The sequence below is a fragment of the Bombyx mori genome, chromosome 5 (assembly GCF_030269925.1).
Source record: "Bombyx mori chromosome 5, ASM3026992v2".
Lineage (NCBI taxonomy): Eukaryota > Metazoa > Arthropoda > Insecta > Lepidoptera > Bombycidae > Bombyx > Bombyx mori.
In genome coordinates this window covers 14,163,608-14,182,245 of record NC_085111.1, presented here as the reverse complement: position 1 = coordinate 14,182,245, position 18,638 = coordinate 14,163,608, and the positions used below count along the sequence as shown (strand labels likewise).

Sequence of the window (18,638 nt, the reverse complement as noted above, 5' to 3'; positions counted from 1 at the left end):
TAATATCATAAAATGGAAAGAGGTGAAATAAAACAGCACCGTAGGATAGATGGGATAAAATAAATAAGCTTTCGTTGCTAGAAATTAACTTTCATTTACTTTAATAATAACGTACAGTACAGACAAAAACTGCCATTTTAGAAGGCAATTTTCACTTTTATTTTTGTAATTAAAAGGTCGTATACGCATGAAATAAAGTTAGTATGTACATCAAAAATCCCGCTGAGTACCTATCTAGTTTCTAAAAAAAAATTATGACACTTGTCAGTTATGTCACATGCTAATTCTCAGTGTTACCTACTGTTGATCTAGTTGAATAGTTTACTCGTATATTGTATATGTACCGTTCTTAAAATTTCCAATATTTATTTCCCATAAGCATTTGCTCATTTTGAGAATTTTGTTAATTTAGAAGGTAAACACATAAATATTATTCATAATGGCGAAGATGGCATTTCAACACCAGGCTGGAACAGCTATGGAGTGTCTAAGTGTAAGTTAGCAGACCACTCCCACTTTACGTATCAGAGTTTCATTACTTGACTAACTAATACTTTTCGTTTTAATAGATACCGATAACTTTACAAAAAGAGGCTGGTGTTGACCCAGATGGAAGAGAAGTAATGAAATGTGGTTTTAAAATAGGAGGAGGCATTGATCAAGACTTTCGTAAGAGCCCCCAGGGATATACAGATAACGTGAGTGTTGTTCCCATATTCAAAATATAGATGGACTCTTTTGTTAAGACAACAAAATGAAATGAAACAAAACACAATTCTAAGATATTTTATTTATGTTATTCTGATGCTGAAAAAAATTATAAATAATTATTAAACAACATAGGATAATAATGTAGTATTTATGTGGTATCATTTTAAATTAAAATTTTAAACTTTAAAAGTCTGTAAAGCCACTAATATTTTTCTGTCTTGTAAGATTTGATTTAAAAGTTAATAATATATAATTTTTTTAGGGTATTTATGTAACTGAAGTTCATGAAGGAAGTCCAGCAGCAAAATCAGGTTTAAGAATGCATGATAAAATACTACAGTGCAATGGTTATGACTTTACAATGGTAACTCACAAAAAAGCAGTTAGTTATATTAAGAAACACCCTATTCTTAACTTGCTTGTGGCCAGAAAAGGAGTTACATCTACATAATATACGGCATCTTACTTATAAACAAATCTGTGTAAAAAACTTTAAATCACTGTTTATGAGTTTATTATTTTATAAGGAAATTTATTTGACATACGATAAGCAAATTAAAAATTTAAGTGTGAAACATACAGCTAATTGGAAGTACCTACTAAGTTAGTAAAGTATTATATTATTATGACCATGAGTGATTATTATACTGTTATTTATTTTTGTATTTAAGAATTTAGCTGTTAAGTTTTAAGCAGATATGGGTTTGCAGTCTGTCTCAAAAACCTTTCATTGAATTTAAGTAATACATTTTACGGTATATTTGTACAGCATAAAACAGGCCTGGGGAGTTACCATTAACAGTAGTTAATAATTTACACAATGCATTTACATTAAACTGACAAATTCAGTTAAGAGATGCAAGTTAAGTTTTATTAAAGAGGATTGTTGCTACATCAGGTATATTTAAATATGTAATATTGATAATAACACCTTATTATTGATATTACAAGTCTTATAGTGCAGTCTGTAAAGAATGATAATTATGTGCATGGCACTTAAACTATGAAGATTTTGTGTTATTTCTCAAAATATTTTCTGCTTTTTAATTACGATTGAATTTATTCTTAAATATTTCGTCATAATATAAAACAAATGTTTAGTGTTATTATTGGGATTTTTTATTATTATGAATTGATATTTCTATGTTAAGTGATAAGAGTATGATATAATTATTAAAAACATTTGGATGTTTTTGTATTGAATTCATTTTATATTTCCCTGCATGACATCTGATAGAAGACAGTGAAAACTTTTTTTTTAATTGAAATAACACCTGTTTGACTTACCAACCCAGTTCATTTATTGTTTATATATCAAATCATCATCATCGTGTATCAAATCATGTTTGTTACTAGATTTATTTACCTAATTCATCAATTGAAATAAATAGGTTGCAACAGCAACTTAAGTTTGACAATCTTTCAATAAAAGAATTAGAGGCTGCCAAATGCAAAGAATGATTTCTAGTCCATGTTTATTACATACTAAAACAATAGTGACTAATTTTAAATATTTCTAAAACACTTAGGAACATTCTTCTATAAAACACTGCTTTTAATAATTTTCTTTATTGAGTTTAAATGATATAATTTACTACATATGCTACAATAATATTAACAATTAAGCTTTAGATGGAGGCCATTCCCATTGACCTTTAGGAGGCTTAGCCATTAGTGGTTCCCACGGCTTCCAATTTAACATCTTCCTAGCTAGGTTTAATTCATTTTCAGCTTGAATTATCAATTCCTCAGCTTGACCGCAGTTGATTTTCTTTTCGATTTCAAAGCTGTCTTTAGTCTGTAAGAACATTTTTAGTGACCTCTGATTAGTAGTGGTTTCAAAAGAGACCAGAAAAGCAAGCAAAGAATTTTGAACACAAAATATTAATTTTACGCAGTGATAAATCAGTGTAGATGAATATTTAATTTACTTTTCGTTAAATTCAGTACAAACTTTATAGACCTAATTTCCATTACCTGAGTTAAAACCGCTGCTCTTTCACGTACTATTTGTTCCGTATATTTACGATAAACTGATGTTTCTGGCATTTTTTGGAGAGTACGTAAGATTTTACCATATAGGGCGCCCAAAGTGTGATGCGGATTTGCGGCGACTGCCAATCCTGTTAGACCTGTTGTCTAGAACAATGGAATAAACGTAATTACTAGTAGACATAAATTAAATGTTGTGTATCTTACATATTTAAATACCTTTTTTAATAAACCCATTATATGTTTTAGTTTGTTACACAACTGCAATGATATTCTACCAAATTAAAAATTATAAATTTGACTTGACGAATGACAGTTAAAGTATTTGATAGCTGTCATTAGTGTAGTAGTAGTTTTATTTTTCCAGCTCGAAAGGCAAAAGTGACATACCATACGCCTTAATCTTTTATATGAATATATATAAATATATATTTATAACACGAGGAGCTAAGTTATGTGAATTGTTTTGTTTTGTCTATTTAATGTTTCTTCAGGCGTAAATGTGTAATAACGGTGATTTATCGACTGTTTAATATCGGTGAAAACGCAAATTTGGGAAAATGAAACAAAGCCGCTGGACGAAGCTTCTCGCGATCTTCCAAAAAGTCCACTGGGAAAGTCTCAGTAAACAACCCTCCGAACGGTGGCTGGTAAGAAGTGGATGAGGAGAGCCGTAGACTGGGCTCAGTGGTGTGGATTAAGAGAGGCCTATGTCCAGCAGTGGACGACTGTGGGCTGTTGATGATGATGATGATCATGATGAAACAACCTTCATTTTACTGAGATTATATTTTATCTCATATCATCTCCTCTATTGCATTTCATTTAATTTCATGCCAATTGATTGGTGCTCTGAATTAATCAACTTCATTAAATTTTTCTTAATATTATTTTTCATAAAAAAATTATAAATGATTAATAATTTATAATTTATTTTATTAATTAACTAGTAAAAAGTGCTGGGTCTCGTTGGATGCAGGTGGCAATGGACCGGTCGCACTGGAAATCTATTGGAGAGGCCTATGTTCAGCAGTGGACGGCGATAGGCTGAAATGATGATGATGATGATGATGATGATGAATAATTTATAATTAAAAAAAAATGGAACTATCACCAATTAAGTGTATAATCTATGACTATCACTTTATGTATCTACCTACGGACTTTTTGGCGGGAACGCGAGGTGTAAAGTTGTGTGATTTGTTTTATTTTGTCTATTTAGTGTTTCTTCAGGTTTAAATGTGTAATAATGGTGGTTTATTAACTGTTTAATATCTCATCCCATTTATTTCATCCCATATCAATTCATTTCATTAAATTTCATCCCAGTTGCTTAATGTCTTCTCAAATCAAAAAATCATCTTCATTTCATTTCACTCCATATTATCATTTTTCATAAAATTAAGAATATAAAGTAAAATAAGACATGACTTAAAGGTCTTAGTTACCAGGTCATAAAATCTCTTAAAAATAAAAAGTATCTACCTACCTACCTACCTACCTACGGTATTGTTTTGAATTCCAATTGATTCCGATAAACACACAGAATCTGGCAAACAGGCAGACGATATTTAATAGACCATCCATTCATCCATACATCGGCATCCGTTACTAAAAGAGTAAACGTTCTGTGAGACTATAGCTGCAAATCTCAGATATGTAGAAGGATTTTTTTAGATCTTAGAAGTTCAATGTGTGAAAGGTGAAGAAGATTTATTTAAACGCCGTACGCTTGATTATAAAATATTTTTAATAAAACAAAACTATCTGCTCATTTCCCTTACCAGTGTCTACTATCGCATCCCATATTTCCGTATTACGCAAACTTATGAAGTGAATAAAATTTCATCGTGAGTGAGAAATCCTAAGGGTAAAGGGAGTAAAATGGAGAACGTTGGAAATAAAACTAAAGAAAGTAGTATGGCTTGACAGTGTCACTAGTTAAAGTGGTCTTGTTTTAAAACACTTCTAATTCTTCATGTTAAGTAGCATATTTGTAATAATATTAATTATCTATACCATTTTATGGATTGAATTCTAGTGAAAATGTGTAACATATCGGAATGTTATTAATATCCCTCTGGAACTTCACCAATACGTAAGTTAGAAAGGGGAAAAATTCCAGGCCAGGCTACACCTTTCATCCCACACATATTTCCACTCCCATGAAAGGGTGCTTTGGATTTGAAAGACATTGAAAATAATCCACCTCCACTGTCTTTTGCCTAAACAGAATAAAAATATCCTGGCCGTTTATTAATTTTATTTAGATTATACATATTAAACAGCATTAACATTATATATATTATCCTTTGGTAAAGTGAAAGGTTTAAGATAGTCGTGTTTAAGTATCATTATATCTGAGTTCATGATACACAGATGCCTGGGCCCTATTATTATACTTGTATCCATGAAAAAGACTAGTTAGTCAGTGGAGGTATTATCTTATCAGATATCCATGACTGCTGATTGTAAATTGATTTATTTTATCCCTCTAAATAAAAATTAAAGCTCCCATATAGATCCTATATGTTGGTGTATGTGTTGGTTCCACAATCTTGTACAAAGATAAATCAATTAAATTATCTACATTGGAAATAGCAGACATTTAACAGTTTTGAAATAATAAACTTTTGGAATAAAATGAATTCATTATGTGACTTGATTTAAATAAAACCATAGTAATAATAAAACTTTACCTCAATATAAATGTAAAGAAGATCATTTATTAAGTTAATTACAAATTCATGCACTTTTAGACACCCTCAGAAGTCTTATACACCCCTATTTTTTAATTAGTACAAAAAATTTAACTGGGCTCTAAGTATCTTTAACTAATCATATTTGTGTAGTTAAAAAATAAAAAACACGAAGTCTCAAAACTGTCCACAAAAATACGTAATAACTGGTAAATGCTAAATAATTATTAAAAAAAATCAATCAATGCCCGATAGTAGGTACGTGCGGCGGGGTTTGGGTACCTACGGGGCGCTGCTCCATTGATAAATTCCGGAAACTCAAGTCGAAGCCCACCAACCACCCCTTGTCCCTCTGCGCCCGCGCCGCGCCCCGACGCAACAACGACAAAAAACAGTGCTAAATTGTTATCGGAAGTGTGCGCATGCTTTTTTTCGTTGCAACAGTTGTTTGTTTAAGTTTTCCCTGACGCGATGGCTTATCAGTTCACATCACGGGAGTATGTAGCTATGCTTCGTGCGTACTTTTTGAGTGGAGAAAACGCGAGTGCAGCTGTACGTATGTACAGGGAAGACACCCAAACGCTCGACAGCCAAATGTGCGAACCGTGGTAAATGCTTACCAGCGTTTACTTGATCACGGTTCATTCCACGCACGGTCACCTACGTACGTCAAGAACAAGGAAGACCGGCGTTGTCACAAAATCTGTACGACGATGTACTAGCGTATTTTGAAGAGGATGCCCGGCGGAGTACAAATGACGCTGATCGACGGTTTAACATCAGCCCGTCCTGTGCCTGGAAGATTGTTAATAAGGCTGGATTACATCCATATCACTACAGGAAATCTCAAGAATTAACGCCCATGGACTTCTTTTTGTGGAGTGAAATTAAGAGACGTGTGCACAGAAGCGAGCGAATTAGGCTCGAATGATTAAAACAGCGCATATTGGACGCTATTCAAGAAGTGAAAAGACAGAGAAGCGTACTTTTCTCGTTAAAAACAATTTAATGAAACGAGCCCGTCTGTGTATTAACAATAGTAGCAGACATTTCGAAGGACAATTGAAATACTTGTAAGTTTAGTAAATAATACCTGTGTAAATAATTATTGTAAATATCACCTGATTCTAACTTCATAAATATGCCAAAATTTCTCTTTTCTTTTAGTACAGAATACCTTATTTTATTGTAATATTTGTTTATTGTTTTCTAATCACATACGTATTTAATTAATTGTAAAAAGGTAATTTTACCGGTCCTAACCCCGGATGAATATGAAGGAGAGGTTAGAATTTAGAAAATTAAATAAAGTAGGTAACTACATCACATGTTCTTTTGTTTCATTTTATTGTCTAAGGCCATCTACGTCACAAGTGCGACAGTACGAATGCGAAAGAGTAGGATGGAATACCATCAATGAAGTTCAATGAACTAATGAATGGCTTGTAAAGTAATATGTCCATGATTTCAGTGAGATTTTTTACAATAAACAAATGATAATAACTTTGCTATTTAAAGGTATTATGAAATTTTTCCGTCACATATATCATAATAATGTCTTCCCTAATATTTCCTTAAAATTTTTGTACTAGTTATAAAATAATGGTGTATAGCTGTAGAAAATCATGTGAGCTGATTTAATATTCTATGATTAATTTCATCATCTTGGGCAAAAATAAAATAGCTTTTTTTTGTATCATTATAGAATCACCAGTATAATAAGCATTAATTTTCGAAAATTCCAGTTCATCATGGAGGCAGTGCCACAATCTGTTGATGATGTCTCTGATGCCAACTCTAGCAACATAAAAAATGACAACAGCAGTCAACACCATGAATCCAATAGTAGGGAATCACCTCCTCCTAACTGTGCAATATGTCTAGGAATGTGTCAAAACAAATCATTTACAGACTCTTGTTTGCACCAGTTTTGTTTTAAGTGTCTTGTAACATGGAGTAAGGTGAGCTATATTACTATGCTTTTGTTTTTAAACTTCCAAAACCTATATATTACAGCCATTGGAGTAATCTACTTGAAGTCTATAGCAACATAGTTATCTATAGAGCAGTATTTTCACCTCTGAGGACTTTAAGAATTTCCTTCGATATAATTTTTTTCATGGATAAATAACAAGCTCATCATTTATCTGGCTTTAAGTAGTTACTGGAACCCATAGACAGGACTATGCGAGTGCTGGCACCCATTATTGACATCTCAATAGTATTGTATACCAGCTTTTCAGAAAGCATGTAGAAGCATGACTGCTACGCAGCAGAAATAGACAGGAAGGTGGTACATATCTGTGTGTGCTTACATTACGCTCCACAGATATGTCTAATATTGGACTCCACTGCAAAGGAACAAGTCTGGGTTAATTTTTACCTGTAGATTAGGTCTCCAGGAAAGGATATAATAAAATTTTAATATTTTTCTTAATTACATTTTCCTAGGTAAAAGCAGAATGCCCTTTATGCAAACAAAGCTTCAAAATAATAAAATACAATGTGATCAGCAGTTGTCAATTTGAAGAGTACAAAGTGGAAGAGCGCCAAAATGAAACAGTCGAAAGTGTTGTTATCGAAGCCCTGACAAGTATCTTGTTCAGTTACAGGTTAAAAATCATTAATATTATGTCCTTGCTAATTCTCAAGTTCAGTAGGAAAGAAAGAATCATAGCTTATCCATTCGAATTCTGATCAAAGAATCTAACAAGTAAAGCTGTCTGAAAATGATCAGTAGTAGCTCCACAACTAAAGCAACTCAACATAGAACTTGATTACAGTGTGACTTTTTGCAGAACAATTCTGACATCTCAACACAATTCATTGGCCGTTGAAGACTTCTTGCTGCAACACTACCCACAGTCCTCAAACGCGTTAAGCCTGCCATCCCGCAGCAGATCTTCAGCCTCTTTTCGTCGCATCATCTACGAACGTAACTTACGGGCGCAACCTCTCCCCGATCACACCGGCCGCTTTCGAAATTGTAGTCCCGGATACTACAGGTGATCACTTAAAAGCTAATAATTGAAATGGTGCAAAAATATTGTATTATGTGCTAGATATAATTTTGATCAATATTTCAGGTACAATATGTTTGAAATATATCGCCTCGTTCCCTGGTTAAACAGGGAACTCAACTACTTACTGAATGAAAACGTCAGCCACATTTCTTACGTATTAATGCGAATTTTGGAAAGATTACTCCTCTATGACATAACTTCATCACAGTTTCGAGAAGCGATGCGACGCTTTTTCGGCGAGAGAACGGAACATTTCTTGCATGAGTTACACTGCTTTGCTACCTCTCCATATGATATGAATGGTTATGATCGTAATGTGCAATACACCACCGAATCGCGCGCGTTGACTATGGTCAATGAGGTAATATCTACTTCAGAATCGGACGGGAGCATTGACACCGACGTCGCTATGATACCGAATTCTGTGGCCGCTGAGCCTCCCGCCGGCCCTTCGGGGGTGCGACGAGCCCCGCCAAGAGCTGCTCTCGCAGCACATGCCGTCATGCCTATCGAAACCATCGCCAATTCCGACACCGACGACTCTTCAGAAGTGATGGTTGTTGGTTACATCAAGCCCCCGAAAGATCGAACACCGGAGCTGGTCGACCTGGTCGGCTCAGATAGTGATGTAGTTGTTGAGGAGAGTTCACGGGCCAAGTCTGGGCCGTCGGATACGAGACCGACGATCCCGCCTGTAAGTAAGCTCAAATTGAAGAGGAGCCGCGCTGGTGGGACGGAGTTGTCCGATTCGGATACGGACGACTCGTATCAATCACCAGCCCGTCGTCGTCGCCGACCTCGCATCTCGAACTCTGGTATGATGGCAAGCACGCATCGTACTACGCCAGAACCTACCTCCACCGCCTCAGAATACGACACTGCAGATGAGTTGACCCCTCCAAGTTAAAAACCGCTGTCTACGTAATTTTCGTAATCAGCAACGAAGGCTTTTAGATACCGATATATAATAATAGCCTCTAGAATAGTCTGTAAATTTGTATAAAAAAACGAACGGACTAAACTTATGCGTTCTGTAGTTTGCGAAGTTCGTAATTGAGATTCTCAAGAAAAAAAAAGGACAATATAATAATAACATTTCAAGTGAAATTGTGCTTGTTTGTGTGATCTTTTGCGTTGCAATTGAGCAACTTTTGAATGTGATTTTTTGCTAATAAATAAGGTTACATATTATTTAGAAATAAACTATGTGGCTCGTTCTCTCACAATTACACGTGAAGCATTCATGCATTCCTTGTTGAAGCCTTTATAATTGAGACTTAGACCTCGTATCTCAAGGTGATTGGTGACATTCATATAGCGACGCGTTTGGGCTCCGGTCAACGTTTAACTTCAGTTGGACAGTGAGTTTGTTCACCCGTCCAAACAAGAAAGAAACAATTTTTGTTTGACCATAACACGATAAATAGCGTTTAAAAGAAAGTATAATGTCCAAATACCTGCATAACATATTTTACTCAAATATAAACTACCTACTTAGTGTTGATATTATAAATTAAAAACTTAAATATTTAGAAGCCTTTTAGAACAGACTCCGCTGTATATTCGTACTTCAAAGTAATTTTAGTTTAAGATTATTTGTACTGTCCAGGTGAAATAGATTATACTTCATAAAATTAAGCAGCGTTTGAAAAAAATCACCTACCTTCAATGTACGGATTCGGATCGATATCGATAAAAATGAGGTTTGCAACTTCCCAATCATGGTCACAGTACTCACAGTCCTATTTAAAACAACTAATTTAAAAAAAGCCTACATTCTACGATAAAATGAGAAACTACCGACATTTTTAGCTTTTGTCGGGCTATTTATTCGTTCTTCACAATTTTTGTGTTGAAAGTTATATATTTATATTATGAATCTTCGATTAAAAGTGAATGTGGTGCTAGGACTATAATGGTAGCGTTCTTTGTATTATATTATTAATCGCATTGGATTATGGGAAAAAGAAGCTGGAACCTTCCAGTGATAAGCATAAATAATATACTTAGTACATTTGGTGACTTTGTTACAGACTTGACTCGTGCTTAAAATTATCTTAGAGACCTATATCTTATAACAGCTTGAATTTATCAGAATAAGATTTCCTAACAGAAAACTGATGAACTGTGTGCTCAGTGCGAGTTTGTTATCGATAGCGTAAAAGTTAGGTAACTCAAATTTGTATGTAATTGGAACAGCGCCCCTAGCGGCAAACGTTCCAACTGCATACAAATTTGAGTTATCTTTTACGCTATCGAGAACGTTAAAAAACTCGCATATAGCACTCTGAACAAGAGAGATTACGATAATGTTTCCAGAAATTAGGACATCCAAAGCGACAAGAGAGTTTTAGGTACATAGCATGAATACATTAGAAATATAAAACTATAATATGCATTGATATGCAAATAGGAAAAATTCACCACAATATATGTATTTAAAAACCCTAAATGTTGCACATTTGTTTAATTAAGGCACATTGTATTTAATAATGAACATTATTTAAATCGTGTAATCGCGTAAATTCAGTTCAAAAATTTTTTCAGCCTGTTTTAACTATTATCAATTTGGAAATCAAAAATAATCAATACCGTTACGAAAATAATAATATCCAATGATGCAGCTACACTCTTCTTCTTTGTATGTTTTTTCGGTAGAGCTGGCTTAGTAACTGACCATTTACTATGTATTTTAGAACACAGTATTTAGCCACTTTACCGTCAGTTTTCTAACGTTATTTTTATTTAAACTCATATGCATTTATGAAGTACTTGGAAAAAAAATTAGAATTAATTGAAAGTTTAAATAAAAGACATTAGAAATTAATCTCTTTTTTTATTCGCACGTACATTGAAAGCTTGGTACTCTGCTTTCCATGCAGCTTAATGTGGAATGTTCTATGGTTATTTGTGCGACATTGCTACCGTGACGGAACTCATATTCCGTAATTACTGATATTTTTACCGTATCCGTATTGATAAAAAATATGCAAAATAAAATAAAATTCATTTGAATATATAATTTATTGCCAGTCATACATAATTTACGTTTCAAATGGCCAGTGTTGTAAAAGATCAGCTTCATAGGTAGAGACCTATTATTACTGCACTAAAATAAAATAAACCGTGTTCTCTGAAGAAAGAATATTTAACGGAAATCCGACTAGTGAAGTGTGAATTGTTTGTTTTGAATATTTCGTCAAACTTTTTTTTTGTTGTTCCTACCTACCTATGCTGATAGCCTTGAGAGGCTATTTCAGCTTCACCCTAACGTGTAGGTGAGCTCAGGGGGCTCAAACCGGAGTGTTGCTAGCACTGGCCCTAGCAAGAGCAGTGCTTCGCAGGATCTACCACCGGATCGGAAACGCGACCCACTGAGGAGATCCGGCGAGAAACTCAGTGAGCTGTGTCTATGGGTTAATTCGCTCATCGAGCCTTTCGTCGCAAGTGACGGGTTCGACGAGGACGGTGACCGGTGCTTGTGGTACTTAAAAGCACCGCTAATGGATCGGGAGGATCCGTAATGACGTGTTTTGGGCGACGTCGACTGTTTACTATTCGGTCTACAGGATCGGGTATGTCGTTTTTCGTCAAACTTGTAACCGTGTTGGAAAATGAATGTAAATCGTTGAACATGACTCCTCAAGTTCTTCCATTGAGAACTGGCTTCATTTCAGCCTGACACTTTCTACGAGGAAGCGGGACGATAACACTCTTATCGTGGCGGCCTTGAACTACATCTCCGACCCAACCAACAGCTCAAAACAAAGTTGCCGTTGCCCTAAATTTGTCCTGTCGGATCCTCGACGAGTTCGACTTGCATCCTAGCGCATAGACACAACCCACTGAGTTTCTTACCGATTTTTCTCGGTGGGTCACGATTCCGATCCAGCGGTAGATTCAGCGAAGCACTGCTCTTGCCAGAAGTATAGCAATTGACTTCTTGCGTTGCCATTGTTGCCAGTGTCAAGTTTATAAAGATCTATATTTATAAAATATTTACTTTTTATTAAAAAATGATATGTGGAACTAAATAAGATGAGGTAGATTGATATGAGGTTATAATCAATTGGGATGAGATGAAATAAAAGCTTAGTGAAATGATAGCTAGGTTTGGAGTTTTGGCGGAGCCCGAAATGCCACGTCTAGTGACTTTGTTTCCTTTTCCCACGATTGTATACTTTCACAGATGCTAAACAGTTAGTCATCATTAATACACGCTTAAACTTGCAGAAACACTGAATTTACATAATAAACAATTCACACAACTTCTGTCCGCGCGTTCCCGGCAAAAAACCTGCCTACTGGATGTTGTCTCTACTTAAATCATTAAATACCATTTTATTTCAAATTAAATTTTTTTTTTTAGATTAATTTATATATTAGTGTGACAGACATAGTAAATATAAATTAATAGACTATATGTGTTTTATTCCCTTTGCCTATCCAATGGATAAATCAAACAAAAAAGTTTGTGGTTTAGCGGAAATTTGGTGTTCACAAAATCCATTTAAAATCCTTCACTAAACATCAAAGTAGTGATGATAATTTTCCTCAGTATTTTATTCGCTCATTCCCGTAACTCGTACACATATGAATGGACATAAAATATGTGTAACAACGTGGTTTTTAGCATAATATGTCAAATGTCCTGATTTAGTTGAAATACATTATTTATCACGTCACACTACAAAGAAATCTGTCAGGTACCTATCGTCACAATAACGTTGAAGATTTGAGAGACATGATGTGGTGAAGCCACTGGAAATATCACGATAGGTAGATAGATAGATAACGTTGAAGATTTGAGACACATGATGTGGTGAAGCCATTGGAAATATCACGATAGGTAACGTCATATTCTCATAACGATATACCTAGAACCTCTCCATGACTTCAGAAATTGTCGTGTTACATATATTTGGCCCAAATAACTAGGAATTTATAAGTTATTAATTATGAAGTATCTATTAACTTGCTATTATTTAAAACTTTGAATAAAATATAAACTTAAAAGGTGACTTGTGTTGAATTGTGGTTACACAAATGCAAGTAAAGTATATTCTAATACTCCACTTATTATGAAGTGAGTATGTATGTATTTTTTTCTTACATGTACAATAAACTTCCTTAAATAGAAATATTGTTAAATATTTTTATGTCAGACAAAACTTTGTCAAATTAGTATCGCATTGTGTGCAGGGCAAATTCCATACATTGTTATTATCTACTTGAAAATTATGCTTGTTATGATAGGATTACTAGTATGCTATATTACCTTTCATAATAAACAATATTTACAATACATTCCAGGCAATCATGGCGACTATACCACAATCTTTGGATGATATCTCTGAAGCAAACCCAAGCAGCATAAAGAGTGATGATAGCAGTCCACATCATGACAACAGCAGAGGGTCGCCACCTCCTAACTGTGCAATATGTCTAGGAACATGTAAAAACAAATCATTCACTGATTCTTGCTTGCACCAATTTTGTTTCAACTGTCTTGTAACTTGGAGTAAGGTTGGTTAAAAACAAATTTTTTGAAGACACATTTAGCAAACTAAATATCTGTAGGTCTTAAAAATAAACATTTAATAGGATTTTAATTAATTTAATTGGATTTTAATGAATTTAAGGGGATTAATTAATTATGTAATCTTCTATCAATCTTATAATCTTCTAATATTCAATCTTCTATCAAATCTATCTAAAATACAAGAAAATTTTACAGATCAATTCATCTATATATTATATAAAAATGAATTGCTGTTCATTAATCTTACTAAAACTCAAGAACGGCTGGACAGATTTGGCTAATTTTGTTCTTGAATTATTTGTGGAAGTTCAGAGTCCAGAAGTCCAGTTTAAAAGGTGGATAAATATGAAAATGCTCGGAATTAAATAAAAATAACAATTTTGTTTTTCCTTTGATGTATCCCCCGTCGGACGGGTTCATTTTGTTTGTTTTAAGTTAATTTTATACAAAAGTTTAGGTCTTTTATTTATCAATTGAGGTACTACGAAGTCTGCTGGGTCAGCTAGTTTGTAATATATTATAAAGATTTGACATGATAATAGTTTCTCTAAAATTTTCAGGTGAAAGCAGAATGTCCATTATGCAAGCAAAATTTTAAATCAATAATTTATAATGTTCGTGCCAATCAACAATATGAAGAATACCAAGTGGAACAGCGCCAAGTTGAATCTAGCCAGAGAATTGATATTGATACACTCACAAACAGAAGGTTTAGATACAGGTTAGTACAATAGATTTTGTTTTGTCATAGGGCTAAAATTTAGTAAAATTGCTTTATTAGCTTAGATAAGTGTGCTGATAGATGTTAATTGGTTACTAAAGCCCAGAGACTTCGCAATGTGAATGCCATCACTTAATTGTATACTAATATGCCACCCTTCAAAGGGGAACTTGTGTATACATTCACAAATTAATATACTTCTATTTATTGCTTTAAAGGGTAAATGAGTTCTCGGCTCACCTGTGAGCTTAGTGCGGATTTTTTAACTTCCCTTTGTTTGCCGTTTAGGGTGCTGTTCCAACTCCATACAAATTTGAGATAACTTTTACGCCATTGAAAAATTAAAAAACTCACACTAAGTACACTGGTTATTAGTATTTACCAAAGTCCATAGACATTAACAACAATAATGCCTCTTGCATGTAAAACCATGTTGAAACATAAGTTCTAAATCTGAGATCTATAAGTACAACAGTATCCTCTTCAAACTGGAATTCATTACTTTGAGCCACAAATAGGCCGCATGGTAGTACGTTACCGTGCAGGCTCTAGAGACTACCAGTAATAGATAGAAATGAACAAAAAATTCTTACTGCTAATTAAGAGACTAAAAAAATATACTATATTGGTGCAGAACTACATTGACATTGCCACGACGGCAGTCGATAGCCTTCCAGCAGTTGTTGTTACGGCACTACCCACTTGTGGCAAATGTGTTGAGTCCACCACGTCGTCGACGCTCTCCGGCTTCCTTCCGTCGCACTGTGTACCGACACAACCTGTGGGCGCGACCACTCCCCGACTTCACTGGACGGTTTCGTGACTGTACGCCAGAATTCTATAGGTACTAAAAGCATTTATTAATGTTAAACCAATGTGATAGTGTTAACCTTGATATGCTCCCTTAAAATGGCTGTTAAATTTTTCAGATCTAATGCCACACAGTTACATCGTCTCGTGCCCTGGTTGAATAGGGAGCTTAGCTACTTATTAAATGGAAACGTAGGTCATATTTCTTACGTGCTGACCAGAATCTTGGAAATGTTGCCTCACCATCACATAACTTTCGGGACCGAGTTTCGGGAAGCGATGACACGTTTCTTTGGTGACAGGACAGACCATTTCTTACACGAGTTGTACTGCTTCGCGTCAACACCCTACGACATGACCGGATATGATCGTAATGTGCAATACACGACTGATTCGCGTATGTCGACAATGGTCAACGAAGTGATATCTAGCTCGGAGTCAGATGGAAGTGTCGACTCGGATATCGTGATGGTGTCGAGTTCATCTGCCGCCGAACCTTCCGCCGGTCCCTCGGGAGTACCGCGAGCTCCGCCCCGGGCCGCCCTCGCAGCCAACAATATCATTCCCATTGAAACAATTTCACATTCTGACACTGACGACGACTCATCCGAAGTAATGGTCGTCGGCTATATTAAACCCCCTCAGGATCGAACTCCAGAACTCGTTGATCTGGTCGGATCTGATAGCGACGTAGTGATCGCCGAAACCACGCAACCTCAACCTGGACCGTCCGACACGAATGCCGGCCCTTTTGTGAAGCTTACTTTGAAAAGAGACCGTCCTGAAGGGTCGAATTGGTCTGGTTCGGACTCTGACGACTCGTACCGTCCGCTAAGGCGTCGTCGCCGGCGGCCGCGCTCCTCCGACTCCGCCACGACGGCAGACACGCGCCGCACCACGCCCGAACCTGCCTCCTCCACCTCCGCTTCGTCCGACGCCGATCAGTCGTCAACAGACACGTCACTATCTGACGACAGAAAAACCGGTGCCACCAGAAAGAAGATCAGAAAGAGAAGCAGCAGGGAAGGCGCAACATTTCGCCGGGAAAGAAATGGAAGTGGAAGACGTTCGTCGCCCGGTCAACGACGCGATAACAAAGTAAATACCGACTCGAGTCATCCGGATCGAGACCGACGAAGTAAAAAGAAGTCACATTCAGGAAAAGGAGTGAAATGTTCTAGACGTCTCGAGGAGCCTCCCCCAGAAGCTCGGCCGACGGAATCCGCGGGACGGAAGTTGAGGAGCGTCGTCACCGTCATGCGCGGCCGGACCGCCGGGCCCGACAGGAGGTCCAGCATCTCTGACTCAGACGACGACCTGCCTCTTAATCTCACTGTACAGAAAAAGCAACCTCCCTCCTAGGGATAGACTGTTGGCTCACGTGTGTGAAGTGAATCATAATTTATATGATAGACTTGTATAATATTGCGAAGTTACTCATATTAAAAAATACCCCAGTCGGTGTTGTGATATTTTGGTAAGAGAACATCATGGAACTACGACTGTGCCCGAATGAAACTACAATTGTAGACGGTGGCGATGATATAGTTTGCACAATTTGTGGCTGCATTGTGTTTTGACCTTGTAGTGTCAATTTCAAATGAATTACAACCCAAAAGATGGATTGAGGAGGATTAAACCTGAGTTATGAGATCACCATAGTTTTTTGTGCATATATATGTTTAAAAAACAACATTTCTTCAGGCATACATATGCAATTAGTTTTCTATTATGTGGATTGTTAAAATTGTATATAAATCGTTTTGTCGAATTCTCGCTCATACCTAATTTATGTGAATATTGGCAGAAAATATTTATCAATTCTATTTGTGCTGATCATTTAAGAAGAGTTGTGAAACATAATAATAGAAAAGAATAAAATACTTAATCCATTTTGTTTATAAGAAAACTGTACAAAAAAATAAAAAATACACACCTGAGTTAGTATGTACTTGGACTGAACACTTCTTTGAATGTGTAGTTGTGTATTACCAGGTTTTTCGTGTTCTAACGTTTTGGTATTAATATACAGCATAATATAGCATATGATCCTAGTATGCAGCATCCCAGTATGCATTTCCTATAAATCTGAGTAATATATGTTACTCACTCGTGTTCCTCTTAATCCACTAGGGTGATTGCGTTTAAACGATAAACCCTCGTTAGTGCCTCGTGACATTCCTGAGTTTAATATTTTTCAGCGCTCGTAGAATTGAATAGAGGTTTTTTTTTAATAAATATAGTTTCGGAAAATTTAAGTTACGTCCAGTGCAACGGTGGGCTTTGTTTAATTGCTGTTTGAAGGGGGGGGGATAGCCGTTAAAACATTGACATTTCAACATTTCCCCTCTTAGATATTCCCTTAGATATACCCATAAGTATTCATGCAGAATTGTCTAAAGCCTCAGTAACTTATTAACCAGGTGGCATGGGAGGGCATTCGAAAATCAAATGAAAATAGCAATTATAAACTCTAATATTTTACGGGTTCTTAGCACGATTTTCATATATAATGAGTTTCTGATCATTAGACACTGTTGCGACAGCAGTGATCACAAGTAGACGGAAGACTGTGGTTAACTCAGGGTAAGTTGTTAGATGCATTATACTAAAATTGTAGTAGGAATCCGTTACATAATAATGTTTGGCAGATATCCGCGAAAGTTTATAAGATTTCCTAAAAAAGTAATATAACACAAAAACAGTGATTACGTCATATTTTGGTTTATTTTAATTAATGTACCTAATACTTAGTAGCAGGTTAAGGTGAAGAAAAAGAAGAAGATAATTTAGCAGTTGACTTGCGGATTATCGCACGAAACTATACCCGAAACCTGTTGGACTTAGTTTAGTTTTGTCATACATAGAATTAGCTTCCTTACTTAAGGAAAAACTCATGGGGCAATTCGTTAACACGTTTATATATTTCAATTGAACAATTAGGTACGTCCACTTCTCAAGTTAAACTTACTGACGATACGAGATTTTTTTCAGATTGATTTTTATTTTGACGTCTTGTCATAGGTATTATAAGGGTTGGTCGCACTTTAACCCCATGAGATATTCGTATTATTCGGTTGGTTGGTTGTATAAATACATTTTTCTTAACGAGATTTCGATATCTACATACCAAATTTTTG

The 18,638-nt window shown here is 35.6% G+C and overlaps 4 protein-coding genes and 1 long non-coding RNA gene across 9 annotated transcripts; 3 read left to right on the top strand and 2 right to left on the bottom strand.

The window, feature by feature from the left end:
* The first annotated feature begins 8 nt into the window (after positions 1–8).
* On the top strand, positions 9–1,914 carry LOC101739507 (tax1-binding protein 3 homolog). The gene is made up of 3 exons (XM_004929992.5): positions 9–493; positions 570–698; positions 974–1,914. Exons 1-3 carry the CDS (start codon positions 440–442, stop codon positions 1,160–1,162), a joined length of 372 nt encoding a protein of 123 aa, XP_004930049.1. The 5' UTR covers positions 9–439; the 3' UTR covers positions 1,163–1,914.
* A 418-nt stretch (positions 1,915–2,332) lies between these two features.
* On the bottom strand, positions 2,333–2,940 carry LOC100101189 (NADH dehydrogenase 1 alpha subcomplex subunit 5). Its single transcript, NM_001099817.1, is given in 3 exon segments — positions 2,333–2,509; positions 2,689–2,850; positions 2,923–2,940. Coding segments are annotated over 3 exon segments (357 nt in total).
* A 1,240-nt stretch (positions 2,941–4,180) lies between these two features.
* On the top strand, positions 4,181–11,252 carry LOC101739647 (E3 ubiquitin-protein ligase Topors). Of its 4 annotated transcripts, XM_062668786.1 has the most exons (6): positions 4,188–4,405; positions 4,491–4,801; positions 7,148–7,363; positions 7,854–8,014; positions 8,201–8,407; positions 8,489–11,252. In XM_062668786.1, the coding sequence occupies exons 3-6, from the start codon at positions 7,154–7,156 to the stop codon at positions 9,330–9,332; spliced, it is 1,422 nt and encodes a 473-aa protein (XP_062524770.1). In that variant the 5' UTR covers positions 4,188–4,405; positions 4,491–4,801; positions 7,148–7,153; the 3' UTR covers positions 9,333–11,252. The 4 variants fall into 4 exon arrangements, with proteins under 4 accessions (XP_004930050.1, XP_062524770.1, XP_021206285.1 ...); XM_004929993.5 differs by lacking the exon at positions 4,491–4,801 and having other exon boundaries at positions 4,181–4,405; XM_021350610.3 differs by lacking the exon at positions 4,491–4,801 and having other exon boundaries at positions 4,188–4,429.
* On the bottom strand, positions 5,389–6,833 carry LOC134198948 (uncharacterized). Its single transcript, XR_009973247.1, has 2 exons — positions 6,496–6,833; positions 5,389–6,197 (listed from the first exon to the last, which is right to left on the bottom strand). It is a non-coding gene; the product is annotated as an uncharacterized LOC134198948 (long non-coding RNA).
* Positions 11,253–12,872: 1,620 nt separating the features above from the next.
* Positions 12,873–17,438, top strand: LOC101739792 (E3 ubiquitin-protein ligase Topors). Of its 2 annotated transcripts, none has more exons than XM_004929994.4 (5): positions 12,873–13,274; positions 13,739–13,951; positions 14,528–14,688; positions 15,323–15,532; positions 15,618–17,438. In XM_004929994.4, exons 2-5 carry the CDS (start codon positions 13,745–13,747, stop codon positions 16,858–16,860), a joined length of 1,821 nt encoding a protein of 606 aa, XP_004930051.1. In that variant the 5' UTR covers positions 12,873–13,274; positions 13,739–13,744; the 3' UTR covers positions 16,861–17,438. The 2 variants fall into 2 exon arrangements, with proteins under 2 accessions (XP_004930051.1, XP_004930052.1); XM_004929995.5 differs by having other exon boundaries at positions 12,889–13,131.
* Positions 17,439–18,638: the final 1,200 nt, after the last annotated feature.